The sequence below is a fragment of the Epinephelus lanceolatus genome, chromosome 4, assembly GCF_041903045.1.
Source record: "Epinephelus lanceolatus isolate andai-2023 chromosome 4, ASM4190304v1, whole genome shotgun sequence".
Taxonomy (NCBI): Eukaryota; Metazoa; Chordata; class Actinopteri; order Perciformes; family Serranidae; genus Epinephelus; species Epinephelus lanceolatus.
This window is the reverse complement of record NC_135737.1, coordinates 46,009,416-46,028,098: the sequence shown is the minus strand read 5'-3', so window position 1 is coordinate 46,028,098 and position 18,683 is coordinate 46,009,416. Positions and strand designations below refer to the sequence as shown.

General features: G+C 42.0%; 1 protein-coding gene across 1 annotated transcript; it reads right to left on the bottom strand.

Moving 5' to 3' along the window:
- Positions 1 to 6,031: 6,031 nt before the first annotated feature.
- Positions 6,032 to 8,552, bottom strand: LOC117260318 (E3 SUMO-protein ligase ZBED1-like). The gene is made up of 3 exons (XM_033632300.2): positions 7,536 to 8,552; positions 6,827 to 7,283; positions 6,032 to 6,653 (listed from the first exon to the last, which is right to left on the bottom strand). Exons 1-3 carry the CDS (start codon positions 8,370 to 8,372, stop codon positions 6,511 to 6,513), a joined length of 1,437 nt encoding a protein of 478 aa, XP_033488191.2. The 5' UTR covers positions 8,373 to 8,552; the 3' UTR covers positions 6,032 to 6,510.
- Positions 8,553 to 18,683: the final 10,131 nt, after the last annotated feature.

Genomic DNA, 18,683 nt, shown 5'->3' with positions numbered 1-18,683 from the left:
CCTGAGCTAAAAAGAGTTATACTCTAAAAAGTAAAAAGGCACAGTGGTATTAACACAAACAATGTGGTGCAATGACAGTGCAATATGAGTAACAGTGGTGCAAATTGAAGCTTATGGACTGGATAAAGTGTATGTGTGCATGTATAGTTCAGATTTAAGTGTTGATGGGGGGAGGGGGTTCGTCGTCCAGCGACTGAGTGGGCAGGGGGCAGAGAGGGGAGGGGGGGGCAGAGCAGGGAGAGAGTTAAGCATCCTGACAGCCTGGTGAAAAAAGCTGTCTTTCAGTCTGCTGGTCCTGGCCCGGAGACTCCGCAGTCTCCTCCCTGATGGCAGCAGGCTGAAGAGGCTGTGTGACGGGTGGGTGGGGTCACCAGCGATGCAGAGGGCTTTGCGGGTGAGACGGGTAGAGTATGTGTCCTGAAGGGAAGGGAGAAGGACACTGACGATCTTCTCAGCTACTCTCACGGTGCGCTGGAGGGTCTTACGGCAGGACATGGGGCAGACGCCGTACCACACCGTGATGGAGCTGGTCAGGATGCTCTCAACGGTGCCTCTATAGAAGGTCTGCAAGATGGGGGCCGGGGCTCTGGCTCTTCTCAGCTTGCGGAGAAAGTAGAGGCGTTGGTGGGCTTTCTTGGCCAGTGATGTGATGTTGTTGGTCCAGGAGAGGTCCTCTGTGACGTGCACACCCAGGAACTTGGTGCTGCTCACCCTCTCCACAGCAGCCCCGTTGATGGTCAGAGGGACATGCTTGCTGGGTGTGCACTCTCCTGAAGTCCACAACAATCTCCTTCGTCTTCTCGACATTCAGAGAGAGATTGTTACGTCCACACCACAAGGACAAACGGTTCACCTCACTCCTGTAATTTGTCTCATCATTGTTGCTGCTGAGACCCACCACGGTCGTGTCATCCGCAAACTTGATGACGAGGTTTGAGCTGTGCAACGGTGTGCAGTCGTGGGTCAGCAGAGTGAAGAGGAGGGGGCTCAGCACACATCCTTGGGGGGCCCCCGTGTTCAGTATGATGGTGCCGGATGCGTTGCTGCCCACCCGTACCGCCTGTGGTCTCCCGGTCAGGAAGTCCAGCAGCCAGTTGCACAGCGAGGTGTTCAGCCCCAGCCGATCCAGTTAAACGTCCTATGAATACATATAAATTACTGATGAAAACCTGGTGGCAAACTTTGTAGTATCAGCAAATTGCTGTCCAAAAAAATCAATATATTTAAACTGAACTTGTAATCTACACCCCTCGTAATTTTGTGTATGTCTACAAATCAGTTGGCAGCAAGGGAATGTGAGATGACACTCTGATTGGCTGAAATCATGTTACACCCAAAACACACCTATGACAAACATTCATAGACCAGGAAGGTCATTAGTCAGCAAGATTTCATTGGTCGCTTTGTCGCAGAAAAAAAAATTAAAGTGAAACTCCCATTAGGAGCTGCGTCAAAATAAATCCAAACCTACATGCCTGGACCATGTGTGAATTTAATTTGAAAGGACAGACACAGGAAGTGACCACACTCAGCAGTCAGACAGGAGTCAGGTTAATTTCCAGGGCTGGTACCTGCGGTTATTCCACAGGCTAGTTAATAAAATGTTGGGCAGGAAATCCAAAGTGTGGGATCATTTTGAGAAGGTGAAGGACAAACCCAAGGTGATATGTAAACTCATCTTCATTGGTCGACTACAAACATGACATATCATCTGAAACATGGAAGTAGCTACATGCCCATTAGCCCACAGCGTCATTAACAGGCGGCTCGCTCAGTGTGTGACGTGCACCAAAATATATCATTTAATAATTACATTCATATCATGAACATGCAGGTGACTGGTTGACTGACGGCCATAAATGACAACTATTGGCCGCAGCCCTAGAAATAATAAAGGCTTTTGTGGAATCACTGAAAATTTGGAAAAGAATGGGATATTGTGATTAACGGTGGGGTGAGTGTAGCTGGTATCCTTGTATTTGGTTCTCCCTCTGAGCAAAAATGGGATTAATCATGAGCTGTTCTTAAAGGTTACTTCTGCAGTTTGCTGTAAGTAGGAGTGAGTCGCTACTTGATAAATGTGTCATTCTTCAATCTTAGTAAAACACCTTTCTTAAAGTTGGCTCTTTGAAGCCAACCTGGGTGTAAATCTTTTAAGTGTAGACAGTTAGGCACACACTGTGCGTTTGTCAGAATATATTTTTTTCATACTAATGATTTTTCCTCTTTTATGTCTCTTGGATGTACAAACCTGGCAATAAAACTGTCTAACATCTTATTCTATAGAAGAAATGTCCTCCTCCTATCCTAATGTAGTCAAACGTTTCATCATGCTAAGATACACAATTATATCACTTGATTACTGATGAAGTTGAACCAGTGGGCTGAACCCGGTTTATATTCTGTAACTGTTTCTCATTAACACCAAGATCATGTAACAGCATCGTGTGCCTAATTAGTACCAGGCAGGTAGCAGCCTTCAACACTGAGCTGCTGATGCTGTAACTGGCTGTTTGGGGACCAACTGCATAACAACAGTGTGTACAGTAGCTGAGTGGAGGCCGAGCAGTTATTTATACTAATGAACATGGGCTGTGCAAGGGTGTGTGGGGAGGTGACAGAACAAAGTAGAGAAAGATGGAAAGAGTCAGACTGACAGAGTGAAGGAAGAAATAAAGACTGTACACATCTAAAGACACGAACATTAAGAAGAACACAAGCCAGCCCTTTTATTGAACTGCTGCTGCCACACACACACTGATGAATGCTGCTGAACTGTGTGCTAAGATTAAAACGGACCAGAAATACATCAACCTGCTCCGTCTCTGTGAACAATACAACAAAGGAGCTGAGTTGTTTGTATGTTGATTCACAATCCTCCAATCATGCATTACTATGTCTTAGTCCCTTTCTTTTCCTCCTTATTCTTCTGCAGCATTTCTATTCCACCCTTACATGATAAGAATTCTGGAGAAAAGCTTGTCAATTTTTCTTTTGTTGATAAATGATGTGTAAAATTAAATATGTCCCTTATGGTCACCTCCATCAGATTCTCCAAATGGCTGCCTTCATCTGTCAGATAACTGCTCAGCCCCAGCACTGTTATTCTCTGTGGTGTCTGTACTTTAAAGACAAACACAAATCTAAAGAGCAACTAATTATTAAATCTTTATTATATTATTGTTGCTAACACTCGCATTTGTTTAATTAAAGTTTTTGTTCCCAGCATTACTTCGATCTGTTGAGCGTGTCTGTGTCGCAAGGGAGAGAGAGATAGAGATGCGGTATACAATGAAAGCAGTGAATTATGACTCATCCACTCAGTGTATTTATAGACAAAGGGACAAAACAGAGTAATAATCATTAGGGGCGGATGTCACAAGACGATAACTTGCATGGAAACACAATTTTACTCAATATCCTTCTGCCACCGGAGTGGAGATTAATTAAAGTAAAGAGAAAAAGCAAAAGAGAGCCAGAGAAAAACAACCCAATCACCAGAATGAATGTTGGCATTGTATGTTTCTGCAAACCACGGATACATTTGTATGTTTTCATGGAGCAGATATTTTAGACCTTAACATTTCTTTACGTTTCAACAATGCTGTTGTTAATGTTTAGTTAGGTTTAGGCACAAAAAACACTTTAATATGGTTAGGGAAAGATCATGCTTTTACCCGTTTTTGATGGCACAATCCTTGCTGGAGAAACAGCAATGTCTCAGTAAAAAGTAGCTGCTTTTCGTGGCACTATCTCTGGAGATAACACAGTGATGGGTTGCTAAAAACACCCATGTTTCGTGGCTAAAAAGCAGCTGGTGGCACAGTTCCAGCTGAAAGCAATGCAATGCAATGTTTTGGTAAAACCAGTTGTTTTTGTGGCGTCATCTCAGCAGGAAATGCAGTGATGCCTCTGTAAAAAACAAACACTTTTTTGACACTATCCCTGCTGGAAACACAGCAATGGGTTACTGAAAAAACACCCTTGACTGTTGATTAAATAGCCTCTAGAAACAGAGCAATGACTCGCTAAAGAACAACAAGTTTTTGTGGCACTATTTTTACTAGAAACAGTGATGGGTTGCCCAAAACCCATCCAAGCTCGTGGCCAAAAAGCAGCTGGAAATGCAGTGATGACAACTAGTAGTAGTGGCCCAACCCTGACTGAACACGCAGCAATTTCTTTGTAAAAACTGCAGTGACATCTCAGTAAAAAACACCAGTTTTTGTGTTACTACCCCCACTGGAAATGCAGTGACAGGTCGCTAAATAACACCCATGTTTGTCTTTTAAAAAGCTGCTAAAAGCCACAGAGATGGCTTGCTGAAAAACAACCAGTTTTGTTGTTTATTGGTCTCAAACAGTGGTCTGCAGTCGTCTGCAGCTTTGCAGGCCTCTCACCTAGGGGACAATGACAAAGTACGAAATGTACAAATGAAAGGCATCTGTGGTTTGCAGAAACATATGATGCCAACATTTTCTTCCACTGACAGAGGGAAAAAGCAATAAATCCTCCAATCTACAACAACAACAGGTAACTGCCTTTCAAAATGGCAGATTTGAGCATTCTGAGATGACACTGCTGTAGTTAGGGTCAGGAAAACACCACAGCACCTGTTAAAAGAAACCAGTGTTGACTGGTGGTAGAAGGTGAAATCAGCAAGGGATAATTTACGACTTTACAGTGATTAGTAAGAGTGGATTTATCTGTAATCCATTCATCCTGCTGGGTGAAGGAATCTCTGCTTGGCAACTCATATCTGTGATATAATGACTTCAGTCTCCACTGAAAGCTTGTGAACAGCGCAGAGGATAAGGACCTAAGAGCTTGGCTCTGTAGCTCAGTTTTTTATTCACTGAAGTAATTAGGTATACTGTAACTCCAACATTACTTTAGCCAGTGCAGTCAGCCAGAAGTCAGAATCTGCTCCCCTCTCATCCAAACTGGGCGACAGCAAAATAAAAAGTTGGATTATGCCCTCTAGAATGACACATAGGAGTGTTTCCTGATCTGACAGTAGTCCTGTGATTAGCTCAGTTTTCAGTGTTCAGTGTTTTGTCTTGAATACATGAAACAAACACAAATGCCATATTTCCATCATGTTCCACATTGTTTTCCACAGTTTGAGGTTTGACTGTTGCTTGGTTACTGTCATCTCGTTATACCCTTTCCTCATGCAATCGTTTCATGATACCCAACTGGAGATTAAGGTCATTTTCACACCTGTTGATCGATTCATTTGGTCGCACTGCAGGGAAAACATTGCTGCATTTTAGTTTTGGTTCAGTTCCTGTTCACACTGACTTTTTGCAAACGAACCAAGCGGAGTAAACACGAAGTTCTACTGACAGACAGGTAACTCATTGATTGGACAGTTTTGGTGTTTGTTATCCTGCATCATCAGGACCCACGTGGAGAAATCAACATCTGACTTAAGTTCACGCAGCAGCACTATGATGCTTCTTAAGTGTTTATATTTATGTTCTCTGGTTTCACAAAGAGCTCATAGAGAAATAACTGATTGTAAGCATGATTAGCAGGCTATTGTTGGACTGAAAATCGATCGCATGTTACGAATAACGACTAACAGACACAGGATGAAAGGAAGGCGTCTTGTACAGTAATGATTCGGGGCTTAATACTGCGGGATCACTGACACACACTTTTTAATGGACTTCATGACCAGACAGAGTACACTGAGTCAGATACAATGTTGGCAGTTTGAACAGCGTTTGAATCAGGGAAAACACACTTAAGTACATATGTGTTACCATGGTTACATGTATGTATTAGCTAGGGCTTTGACTTTTGGCCAAAAATCATATTCGAAGTTCATTTGTTTATTAATATTAATATTTGAATATATTCGAATATTTATTAAGTAAGACCTATATTGGTATCAAACATAAGTTGTATATGTTTTGTCCACCAGAGGGCAATGTATCAATGTCAATAGGCAGGCAATGATGTTTTCAGAAGAAAAACACTCAACAACTGTTTTTTTTTTATTTTTATTAACAGTCAGACCTGGGTTTTATCCACTGTTCTTATCAAAAAATAAATAAAAAATAAGCCAGTCAGGCTAAGTACTGAAAAGACAAAATAAATAAAGGTAGGCCCTATTTGGTAGACCTATTCAAAACAAGCACATCCTACCAGCGATTAGCGATCTGACAGCAATTACCAAGAACAAGGCACTTTGAGATGTAAATTGAACACTCGGGATGCATTCTCCTCCCCAATCCCCATCAATCATGTAGATTAACACTTCGAGATGCAGGGCTATATCTCCAACAATCAAACATGTAAGCCTAGGCTAAATTAGAACTCGCCATTATGGGCTATCTGGCTGGCTACAGTTTATCTGGCTGCAGACTTTTTTAGGTTGTTCGCCAAAAAGACAAGGTGATTCACATTTTCTGGCTCTAGAGAAGAGCACTACTTTGTGACTATGTTCCTGGCTGTGGAAAACACTCGTTCCGCCCTCACAGATGTCCCGCATATTGCCAGTTAGCCGCGTGCCAGCTGGGCGAGATGGGGGTACTTGAGGCTTCTCTCCTTCCACCAGGACAGCGGGTTGCTGTCAGACGGGGGTGGGGGCTCACTGTCGTAGGCCATCATTTCTCTTTGGAGCACATCTTCATTTGGTCTGACTTAAAAAATAAATTAGTTTTTGTTAATGTGCTGTTTAGGCTACGTTTTATAATGCACTTTTTTATATTTCCAATGTAGGGCTATATAGCGAGTTTGAGTTGTTATGAAAGGCACTCGATAATTTAAACTTTTCGGTATGATTTATTATTGATAATAATATCATCATTATTACCTCCTGCCGAGTTTTGGCAGTACACATCGCCAAAGAGGTCCCCCATCGCGCTAAGAGCATTCTTTTCCTTGCACTGCTGTGGCTCCGTAGCCGTGGCGTTCTCCTCTTGGCCTTCCTCTCCGCCTGTCTCCTCGCTGAGCTCGGCAAGCTCCCTCTGAACCTTATCTCGCACTGCCTGCCGCGACTCTTGTTCCAAATGAACCAGTCGGTGAAAACGCGGGTCGAGGTAGCTGGCTGTGTTCAGTAGGAAGAATGCATCTTTGTCGGGGCCATATCGTGCCTTCAGATCAGTTGATATCATTGTTTTCATCTCTTTCAGTGCTGCCGGGTCATTGGTGGAGGGATTGAGTTGTGTCAGAAGCACATACTGCAGGAGGAGGACCGCTGATGCTGTTGGGTAGTTTTCTGTTGACAGCGCCTGGGTGGCTACTTTGAACGGCTTCAGCACGTCTTTCACCTGCAGGACAAATACACAATTAATAACAAGCTTATCGTAGCGCCACTAACGTTAGATAGCTAACGTTAGCTAACATGCTATACTACTAGCTAGTAAGCGCAGTTAGGCTATGTGCCACTTGACGTTACACAAAACACAAACTTAGCTTAACGTCGTTAACTAGGCTTATATGCTACTACGTTTGCAAACGGTAATGTTAACATTAGGGACATAATATTATTAGACCCAATATAATTAGCCAGCGTTACTGACCTTCTCCATCAGGGTCCACTCCACACTGCTGAGCTCCAGACGGCTGAGTTTCTTCTCCATTATCACCGCTGCAACAGCGGCTTGTTGATCAGCTGCCCGACAGATCATATCGTACGTACTGTTCCAGTGGGTGGGGCAGTCGTTGATGAGCTGGACTGGTTTGAGACCAAGGAGTTTCTGCTTGGACTCAAGAAGGTAGCTGTCTGTAGGGGAGTGCTTGAAATGCTGAGCGGCAGCCTTCAGGCGACTAACTGTTGTTGCAACAGAACGCTCTGCAAGCCCTTTTCTCGCTGCCAAGTTAATTGTGTGAGCCATGCACGGGATATCTGTGATCCCCAAGTACCTCTCTACAGCATTGACATAGTTGGTCGCATTGTCTGTTGTGATGGCAAGCACAGACTCCCGCTCAACGTGGTAGTCACGTAGAATACTATCGATGCATGTGGAGACATTCACTGCTGTGTGAGCGGTTTGAAGCTCAGACGTGTCCAGGACGACATTTCTCATCTCCCAGTCCTCGTCAATGAAATGGGCTGTGACTGTAACATAGGACTCAGTAGCCAAAGAACTCCACCCATCAGTGGTCAGTGCGAGCTTTTCTCCACGCAACATTTCCCTTATGCCACCTTTGGTTGTGTCGTACAGCTTCGTTATTTTACCATTCATGGTCCTGTAGCAGGGGATCTTGAATCTTGGCTCTAGTTCGTGGACGAAAGCTTGAAACCCGCTCCCATATATCACGTTAATTGGCCTCATATCTTCGCAAACGAACCGTGTTAGCAAATCTGTCGCTCTGTTTTGACGGGCATACGGGAGGCCTCGTGAAGGAGATAGCATGGAGTCGATTAGTGTTGACAGGTGGGCTCTCAAGTTGCTGGTTGTCGCGTGGTGTTTGAGTTTGGTCCTACATATTTTACAAATCACTTTGTCCTTAGTCGTGATTTTTCCCTGTTCCTTTCGGAACCCAAAGTAGCGCCACACGTTGCTTTTCAGATGGTCTGGAGTGTAGGTTTCAAACTCCTCAGGCGTAGTTGTTGTAGGCATTGTCGCAGCCATTGTTCCGGTATGCAAAATAGGCGCAAACCAGGACGCTAACGTCACCTACAGGAGCCCAGATGACCAACAATAGCCTTGCTAATGAGCTCGCGATTCACAACTTCACCAGGCATGAAAAAGCCTCGGAATCTAAATTGAAAACAACGTTTACAAGCAAACACATTTACAAAAAATAATGCCCATATCAGGTTCGAATATTAAGGGCTGCCTAATATTCGTTCGAATATCTTTATTTTTGTAAATATTCGAATTATATTCGAATAACGAAGTTCGGAGTCAAAGCCCTAGTATTAGCATAAACAGGTTACGGGATATACGTCGCAGATAGATTTTATTATCAGTAGATGAATCTATTATTGGTTTAACTGTTATCAAATCACATATCTGCTGTCATAAAATCCTGTGGTTGGTTCGTTTTCTTTTACACCAGAAACAAACAGCACCAGAGTCTATTTGGAAGCAGACTGAGACCCACCTTTTCCGGCAGTCTCGGTTCGGTTGTTTGTCTGCACCAGGGTTTGACTGACAGCTTTCTCACAAACGGACCTGAGTGCGTTTTAAATGAACCAAACATAAAGTATGAAAGCATAAGTGCCACAAACCATTCACCTTAATGCGCTCAACTCCTAAAATTCGCAGAACAGTAGTGGATGGAAATGAATGAATTCATATTTTCTTCTGCAGTTTTTCTGAAAATCTGAACTTCATCTGAATGGAAACCTGACTTGTATGTTTTTATTGTGTGCTGTATGTTCAACTTTGTGCCTACGATAAAAACTAGTTTCTCTCTGGGAAAATAAATGTAATGCATCACCCAGTCAAACTGCTGCTGGTTGGGGCATCGGTGGCTTAGTGGTAGAGCAGGCGCCCCATTTACAAGGCTGTTGCCGCAGCGGCCCGGGTTTGAATCCAGCCTATAGCCCTTTGCTGCATGTCATCCCCCCTCTCTCTCCCCCTTTCACGCTTACCTGTCCTGTCCATTAAAGGCAAAAATGGCCAAAAAAATATATATTAAAAAAAAAAAATGCTTCTGGTTGTATTCAGTTTGGATTCACAGTGGTTAAAATGGATGCCAGAGGTGAGACAGCAGCATTCATCCACTTCTCCACTGTCTATTCATATGATGCACACTGAAAGTTTCCCCTCAGATTTGAACTTTTGAGCAGAAGCATTCAGTTGTTTGTGCAGCTTAAAGTGCAAATCCTTCTTTTTGCTTCCACAGCTAGGTCTGTGGATTTATGACAAATGTATCTTTATACAAAAGAAAAGGTACCATTGAAAATAGGGATTGGGGATTATCCAGAGCAAATGGGACATTGTTTTTTAAAAGAAATGTTGCTTCCCAGTTCTTTGAATTTTATTTTCCATGCTGAGCACCATAAATTAAATTCCATTCAGCTCCATTGCACTGCGGTGGTGGAAGAAGTATCAGAAGAGGCCTTATCAGCATGGCGAGACACCACCAGGGGTATATGAGAAAACATTTTCTGTGGGTGAAAGAATCCTTTTAAGTCACCTTTGAAGTGTACTATGGATAAAAGTTTGGTACTCAAAGGAGAGATTGTGGATGGAGAATCACTTCAATACTGTGAGCGTACAGGTTATAAGTGGATTGCTGCAGTGACGGCACCCTAAATGACTGCTGCACCTTCCAAAAACACCTAAGAAAATACATTTAAATGCCTTTACAATATAAAGAAAAAACTTAAATCCCATGACATTGATCCCAAAAGCCACACAACACCGAACAACGTGTTGACTGCAGTCGCCTGACAATTTCAAGTATTTGTGAACCAATCTCATCCACCTCCGCCACCGGGCCCCTGAGGAGTTTACTGACTACAGTGACCTCTGCAAACAAGAAAGAAAGCCTCCAACTATATTCCCACAACAGTTCAGGGGAAACTAAAAGTTACCTTTCAACCATCCACCAGTATCCCCAAATGAATTCAGTACTTCTCCACCTTTAATGAGAACAGGCACCTTCACCCCCTAAATCACAGGATAGTTTCACTCAATGCAAAAAAAAAAAGTTTAAGAGTGTGTTACCCCCACCACTCATACACACACACATTCAAGAATGGATCTCCACATGAAATGTCTCTTATCAATAGGCAACTGCCCTGCATTTCTCTGTCTCATTATGTTTGAACAGCATCGTCACTTCCCTGACATTTCCAGAGAAAAGCTTATTTAAGATAAAGCCAGGTGTCAAGGCTTCTGCTTTACAATAACTATTACATAACTGCAGTGACTCATGTGAGGTGTCAACATATTAGGATGTACTACATTCGACATATATCTTATGAGTCACATTGTGTCTATGTTCACAGAATAATTATTAAATCCTGAAAACCATTTAAAAAAGTTCATGAAACTCTTTTTAGTAACTTGATTATTTGAATATCTTTCCTTTGTGGAGAAAAACTAAATGAATACCAGTTTATCCAGGGTTGGAAATTGGCACCGGCCACCAGCCAAATGTTGGTAAAATATTCAAGTGGCTGCTAGATTTTGCCCATGGTCTGTAAAAATGATGGATGTAGCTACTGTGATGTCACCCACTGGTTTGTGGACACCTATTTTGAAGCCTCGAGTTCAGCATTACAGCCGTCACCATCTTGGTTTTTGGAGCCAGAAGTGACCATATTTGGGTGAGAGGCTGGAGCTGTGGAGAAGCAAGGAGTGGATCTGACTGAGACTGAGGACACATCACCCAGATGTGCCGATCACCAGGACGGGGATTTTGTGCATTTTAAAACCTAAGTGGAGGGAATATTAACCCCGTAACACTGGGTCATCTGCATCTGGGCTGTTCTTAGTGCTTTTGTGCAAGTTTTGCTTGCCAAACGATCACCTAACGCCATCAGGCTTTATATAGTGATTTTATTAACATAACCTCTACCCCATATTTAAATACATTTGATTACTCTTAAAAACACATTAGTTCATCATCGAAGAGGCATTTATTGTTATGGAGGCATTTCTATTGTCAAGGCTCTTGTGAGACTTGTTTCTGTAAGTGAATATATTTTTATTGAATGATCAAGGAACTTCTTACAACTTCTTACACCACTGCCAAAGTGTAACTGCATGTTCCTCATATTCACATTATGTTCTTCAAAGCACACATTTTATTTGAACATTAGATCAAAAGGATGTGTGATGTAAAAGGAGTCGCTTGTAGTGATGAACCCACAGATAATGATCACCCGACTCTGCAGCCTCCCTTAAATTAGCTTAATGGAGCGTTAAGCATCCGTAAGCTGACTGTACTGGTTTTACAGCCTGGTTTAACTGCTTTGCTCCACTCTCAACATCCTTATCAGTGATGTTTCTTAGCAGCAACATCCAGCAAAAAAGCTCTAAAACGCACTGTGCAGTACCTGCTCACCATCAAACTGCCAAGAGAAATAGTCAGCAGCAACCTGGTAGTACTGTGGAACATTTAGCAGTTAGAGAGTCATTTTTTATTAACAGTTGTAGGAGACCAAAACAGAACTAGAGTAAAAGAGTGAATTGTGTGGTGGTCAGAAAAATGACTTATTAATGCTGATGTTGCTGTGTCTGCTAGATGTGCAAATAAACACAATTGAATGCAAATTAAAGTGTATACCTAAACATGTAAAATATTATATTCCACAATTTTTCAGACATCAAGCTTGCCTTTTTAAATGAATTCAATTTTATTTTAAATCCTAGCCTTTTGAAATTATTCAGTTACATACGCTACACTTCAGTGTCTACAGTTGTAAGCTGTTGACTGAAGTCTCTGCAAAAATGATGAAAAACGATTCAATTGCATCCTGACCACTGTAAATCCAGAAGCCGCTGCCTAACGAGGTCCTTCACATTAAAAAATGTTTTAAATCCAAAGATAGATGCCAAAAAACCCACAATGTCCAGGATGTGTCCCGCAGTGCTGTGTTGTCCACTTCTGATGTGGCGTTATCCTCTCTTGACCCGCCGACCGACGTCGACTCAACTGCTAAACTAACTAACGGCAAGCTAACTAAACGCTGCTAAAGTAGCTAGCTAGATGCTAGCAGGCTAAACCGTCCACACAGTTGTTCTTCCGGCACGGTACTGTGTCAAAATGGTTTTTTAATCATTCATAGTCACTTCTTGTCGGCTAAATATTTAGTACTTTGTCCTGCTTACCGTTAGCTGCTGTCCTCCATGCTAACCGTCTCTTCAGGGTTGCCAGGTCTGACCCTGTTCTTCTTCTGCGCCCCGCGATAGGCTGGAGGCTAATTACCATCCATTCAACTTGACCTCTACTGAATAAACTCTGTTTTACAAATTTATTAAACCACGACAAAGTAAAAGAAAAGGCTGTGAATTTTTAGTTTCCTTAGGGCTTTTCAAAATTTATAGGAAACATTCTTAATAAATGCAGATAAACCTGAGAATGAAATAATAGTACTACACATAAATGAAAATATATAATAAAATACAGATAAACCAAGGTACAAGCAAACAGATAAAGCAGTATATTCAGTCAGAGGATTCAGGGAAGAAACTTGCATAATTCTCCATTATATATTTACAGCGTTGGTCAAGTTACTCTCAAAATGCACTATATTACATATTAGTAGTTACCTTAAACTACAAGTAATAAGTTACATCACAATGTTACTCTGTGTAGAGTAATAAGTCACTCATTACATTACTTCTGCATTACTTTCACCAAAGTGAGCTCAGATGAACTAATATTGATGTTAAATGGATGATGGATGGATGATGGATGGGGTCATGTTGTTTCAATGCAGGTAATTGAAGCACAGAAGCTCCAGTTTATTACGATTAATTTCAAATTTAATGCTGCAGGTCTGATCCATTCTTAGACCCACATATAGTATTACCACTTTGTATTAAAGTATGATGATAAAGAACCATTAAATAGCCTCAACCTTTTAAAATAAATGAATATCCTTGGACACATGGAAGGCCAGGCAGAGGATCAAATTCTGATATTGTGAGATATGGATAAATACGAAACACAGTAAACGAATATTGAGGTAAGCACAACACGTGGATTGGCGTGCCAGTAAATCACTACAGTGAGTGCAAATTGATACACCAGGGCTGGAGGACCCACCTGCCGGTTCCCGTTGTGCCGGTCAGCTATAGCAACACCAGAGAAAGTTAAGCATAAGAACAGGACTGTGTGCCGGTGTTGCTCTGCAGTTTTAGGAGATGTAAATGTAAATGTATCCAACATATACTAACATCACCCAGATGTGCCGATCACTGGGACGAGGAAAAAACTAGCTCCTTATCCCCGCTGCTTTCAGGCAGCCTTAGGAAGCAAAAGCAGAACAGGATAAGTTTTAACACACTGGACATGACAACGCACATGATCACTGGCCCTCTTCTATAGGTAACACATAATGAATGACATGACAACACACAACAACCTTCGAGAGATGTTTTTTTTGGTGGCGTACTGAAGGAATTGAAGCTGTGTGGATAAATTAAAAATGAAAACAATAAACTTCGTCTACTTCGGGTGTTAATGCACTACATGACATTGTAAATGTTATAATTTTACCCGAAATCCTGTTGATAACGTGCTATATTACTTTGCTACTGCAAAAAAGTAATATGTTACTGTAACACGTTGCCCCCAACACTGTATATTGATATATAGATACTGGTATTGGTTATTGGCCAAATGAGTTGATATATATTGGCATATCGGATATCGGCAAAAAATCCAATACTGTGCATCCCTAATTTATATGCATCATCTTGAAGTAATACTGTAAAAGGAATCGGTCCACCTATCACTACATAATGCTTAAAACAGTTCAAGCATGACACTTAATTTTTTTAAATTGCTTTACAGTATATAAAGCATTATTTTATTATTATTATTTATTATTTGTCCTACATGTTACATAATATACGTTGACGGCACCTAGGACTGCTGGAACAAGCAGAGGTGAAGTGTCAGATTTTATGGATAATTATGAGTCACTGATATAAACATTAAGTTGTGCTGAAAAGCGACACATTTGTGTGTTTCCCCAGTGAAACAAACAAACACTTCATGTTTAAGAGTGTGAAGATATCTAGTCCTGGGTGTAAGTGATTAGCGCATCTTTGTCTTGTGCCTCCCATGAGTGTCACAGCTATTGATATTACATGTTAGCCACTCCTCTGGAGGGCGTCCATCCGGAGACGAGCCATCTTTGGTCTCCATGGATACCAGCTGTGCACCTGAGCAAAGTGGAATTCATTGTTAGAGGAGGATAAAAGAGAGCCTGGAGATGACACATGAGATCAGCAGGTGTGTGTGTGTGTGTGTGTGTGTGTAGTGTTTAACTGAGTTTAACATGACGTGTAACAGTAAAACCAATATGTAATATGTTTAATAGAACACACACACACACACACCCTCCTCTTGCACTTTCCCCCTCACAGTCCTTTACTCCCTCTCCTCTCTCTCTGTCCAGTGACTCAATATAATTGCAGTCATTTTTCTCTCCCAGTAATCGACCTCTTTGTGTGGGCATCAGCATGACATGACACGAAAAGTATGGGTGCCAAGGGAGCTAATTGAATCCACAATGAACCTCTGTCAACACACCTCAGATAATCCAGTTGTTTTGACACTTTCCACAATGAATTCCTTCTCTCCTTGTGAATACGCCTGTGGGTTCTGGCAGTAGCTCTGTTCACAGTAGGGGAGACATGAAATGAAAAGATGAAATGGCTAATGAAGAGAGATATCAACCGAGTATTTCAACAGTTCGGGCCAGGAAGCCGTCTGATGTGTGACGAGGGAGAGGAAACGGATGTGCGTATACTGATTCTGACAGCCAAGAAAGAACTAATTTGTTGGTGCGCCTGGGGTGTTTTGTTAGCTAAATGATTTCCTGACTGGTCCAAACATCCTGAGGAGAAAGATTAGAGAGACAGAAAGAGAGAGGACAGTTTAGTCATCCCTTGCATGGTTGTCAAAGAGTGAAGTATTTGCTTGTCTTTTTCAAATCAAAGTCAGATTTTGATTTTCAATCATTTGTTCAGTGTGGCCAATTTTTATTTAGACTTTAGTAATTTAGTTATAATGATCTCTTGTATTGAAAGCCAGTCCCAAGAGGTAATGCCTTACAACTTTCTCAGATTAACAACCTTGCTCTGTCGCAGAAAATGAATGTGTGATGCTGGATGTGTGTGCAGCTGATGTCTGCTCTGTCAAGCTGCAAATACACCCAGCTCAGTAACAAGGCAGTCAACCAGTCATGACGCACGTCAGAGCTCAGACATCCTGTATGACTCTCCCTTAGCTCTCTGAAACTATCACGCACTGAATTCATGTCATTATTTTAGTCAGTCCAGACTGAAATACTCAACAACTATTGGGTAGACTGACGGTAGCTTGGAGATTTGGTACAACATTTCATAAGGCCGAGAGGATGAGTCCCACCAACTTTGGTGATCCCTTGACTCTTCCTTTAGTGCTGACATGAGGTTGAAATTTGGGGTTATAGCAAAAGGTCTCGATAACTATTTAATGAAATGCCATTAAATATGATAGACACAATCATGTGAGGAATTGTAAAAAACTGCTGATCCCTTGGATTTTGATCTAGCGCCATCATCAGGTCAAAATACTTTATTTTGTTTATGACCAAATACCTGCAAAACGTATGACACTCCCAGTCCTCTGTGTTTAGTGCTTATTAGTAAAGTTAGGTTGAGAAGTTATTTGAAAACAGTTACCATGTGTTCTTGGTGACCCGCCAAAGTCCAGTGTTCACTCTCTTTTTAGCTCCATTTTGGCCCCCACACCTGTCTATGGATATCTGTATATGTATGCAGAATCTGTGGGCAACCAACCCGTTCTCATCCCAACTCTTGGCTTTGTCAGTGGACCTAGATGTCAACACATGATACACAAGGTACCCTCCGGCATCAGTTTTTTTCCTCTAAATTTAGGTAACAAAAGTCCATGACTAGACTTAGAAAAAAATGTCATAATTTGGCTTAAAATAAGAGCTGTTACTCACATAAAGTCACACATCGCTAGTGTAGCATGCTACTGGCACACTTTATTATTAAAATAACTCCACTGACTTTTAGTTTCACACGTGAAACGAACAGTGGGTTCCCAGGTGAAAGTTTGGTGTTTGTTTGACCCTATCCACCTACCTGCCTGACCACCTATACAGACTTTCTTGTTCTCTATACCACTGTAGTTACTGGCAGTGGCAAAAATAGCTCCTGCCCAGTGCATATCATACCGCTGTGATGAATATCTCTGTGTGTTGGTGTCTGACGTCAACATCCACCAACAAGGCGGTGATATTTGATGAATTTGTTGCTGGCAGTATCACAAATAGCTGCCTCCCGGTGGGTATTATACCCCTGCAAAAGGTGCTTCTGCACATTGGTATCTGAGAGAGAGAGAGAGAGAGAGAGAGAGAGAGAGAGAGAGTATTTAAGGAGTTGGGAGTGTGAATGGGCTGAGGTTTTGGTACCAGAGTCTTTCTGGTTTTCGTTTGTTGTCGGACTAGTATTGATCAATCAAGTTTAAGCTGGCTTTCTTCGCATGCAGGTAAACAATCGTGTTGAGAGCAAAAGAGGTGGAATGCATTGGTTGAAATACAATCTTAGAGCCCATCAGTTATCGTCTAATGATGATTAAGCTTTTTGTTAGCTTTTTCTATTTTATATGCATTAATTTGCAGATATCTGTTTAGGGAGATTAGCCCAAATGTTGTCTGGACCTGTCTCACAATGCTATCAAACTGTAAACAATTAGCAACATGGAGGAAGTGAGGGTCTTGGCTCAGATATCAGCTGGTTATACCAGAAAAATTGGCTGTTGCCTTCAGAGGCTTTATCATTGTCAGAGCAATAGCAGATGCATTCCCAGATTGGGTCCCCACTATCTCCTGAGAGAAAAATCTGCCTCTTTAGCTGCTAAATATTCACCATTAACTGTCTGTGGTTTGGAGCCGGGGAGGTAGTGCACAGCTTTTCACTGAAAACATGAGACTGAGCCAAAACAGGAAAGCTGTAGGCTGTGAAACTAAAACATTCAGCTGACAGATGCTGAAACACTCCATAGAGTTGACATAAACTGCAGAGTCTGGTGACAATTTATTTTGGTAGGCCAATATCAAAGACCTCCTTTCACATCAAACAGTCATCTGAGCCACTATAATTAGAAAAATCTTGATTATAGCTGCTTTAAAAGAACAAAATGTCTGTTGTGAATATCGGGAGCACGGAGTCCATCGTAAAGGAATGAACCTGGTCCCTGCTCAGTATTGCTCACTGTAGCACATGGAACAAGGATCTATTTTGATCTTTGGTCCTGTCCTAACCTTTACTATTGGACTCTTGTAAATACAGTCCTGGCAGTAATTCAGAGTAATCAGGGTGGATAGTAATACCGGAGATGGTTTCATAAGGTCTCCTCTAAAAAGCAAAAGGAGACAGACTGACACTAAAAATGCAGGTGTTGTAGAAAGTAAATGTTCCATCAAACAAATATCACTTTGATGCATTTTTTCTATAATCAGTGTTGTAAAACTGCGGTCAGTGAATGATTCACGCACTGACAACAGAGTGGCGGGCAGAGGGACCTGAATGCTTTCTGCTCCCTCAGAAACAAATTAACACCGAGGCACAACTTTGCATAATGTGCAAATGCAGCCATGTGATTTCACATGCACACACAGGTACACACACAAACACACACACACTTTCTCATTCACTCACGCAAATCTGACCTATGAGTCATTCTGGCTGCACTTCCAGATGCCCCTCTCTCTCTCGCTCGCTTCCTCCCTCCCTCTCTAACCCACTGGATGTCACAGATGGATGCTGCAGACAGCCGCAGTCTTAATGCTGCTTCCTGTCTCTCTCTGGGCACTCAGCAACCACTAGGCTCAGGCCCAGTTTAACCGGCAATTAAAGGAGCGATTCGTCATCGCTCAGCATCACAGAGAAGGTGCAGGTCTGGATAAACCAAAACAAAAGCTTTGAAAAATTACCCACGAACACTGAGTGTGAAAGTGGATTTCAATCAATCATATCTCGAGCCTGAAAGGAGGGACTAATGTGGGAAATCAG

What these genes read in the sequence shown, in the direction of transcription:
- LOC117260318 (XM_033632300.2), bottom strand. Translation starts at nt 8,372, where the DNA reads ATGCTATCTCCTTCACGAGGCCTCCCGTATGCCCGTCAAAACAGAGCG. An exon ending in AGTGGACCCTGATGGAGAAG is followed by an intron (nt 7,284 to 7,535) that starts GTCAGTAACGCT and finishes TTTGTCCTGCAG; the next exon opens with GTGAAAGACGTGCTGAAGCC. An exon ending in CTGCCAAAACTCGGCAGGAG is followed by an intron (nt 6,654 to 6,826) that starts GTAATAATGATG and finishes TTATTTTTTAAG; the next exon opens with TCAGACCAAATGAAGATGTG.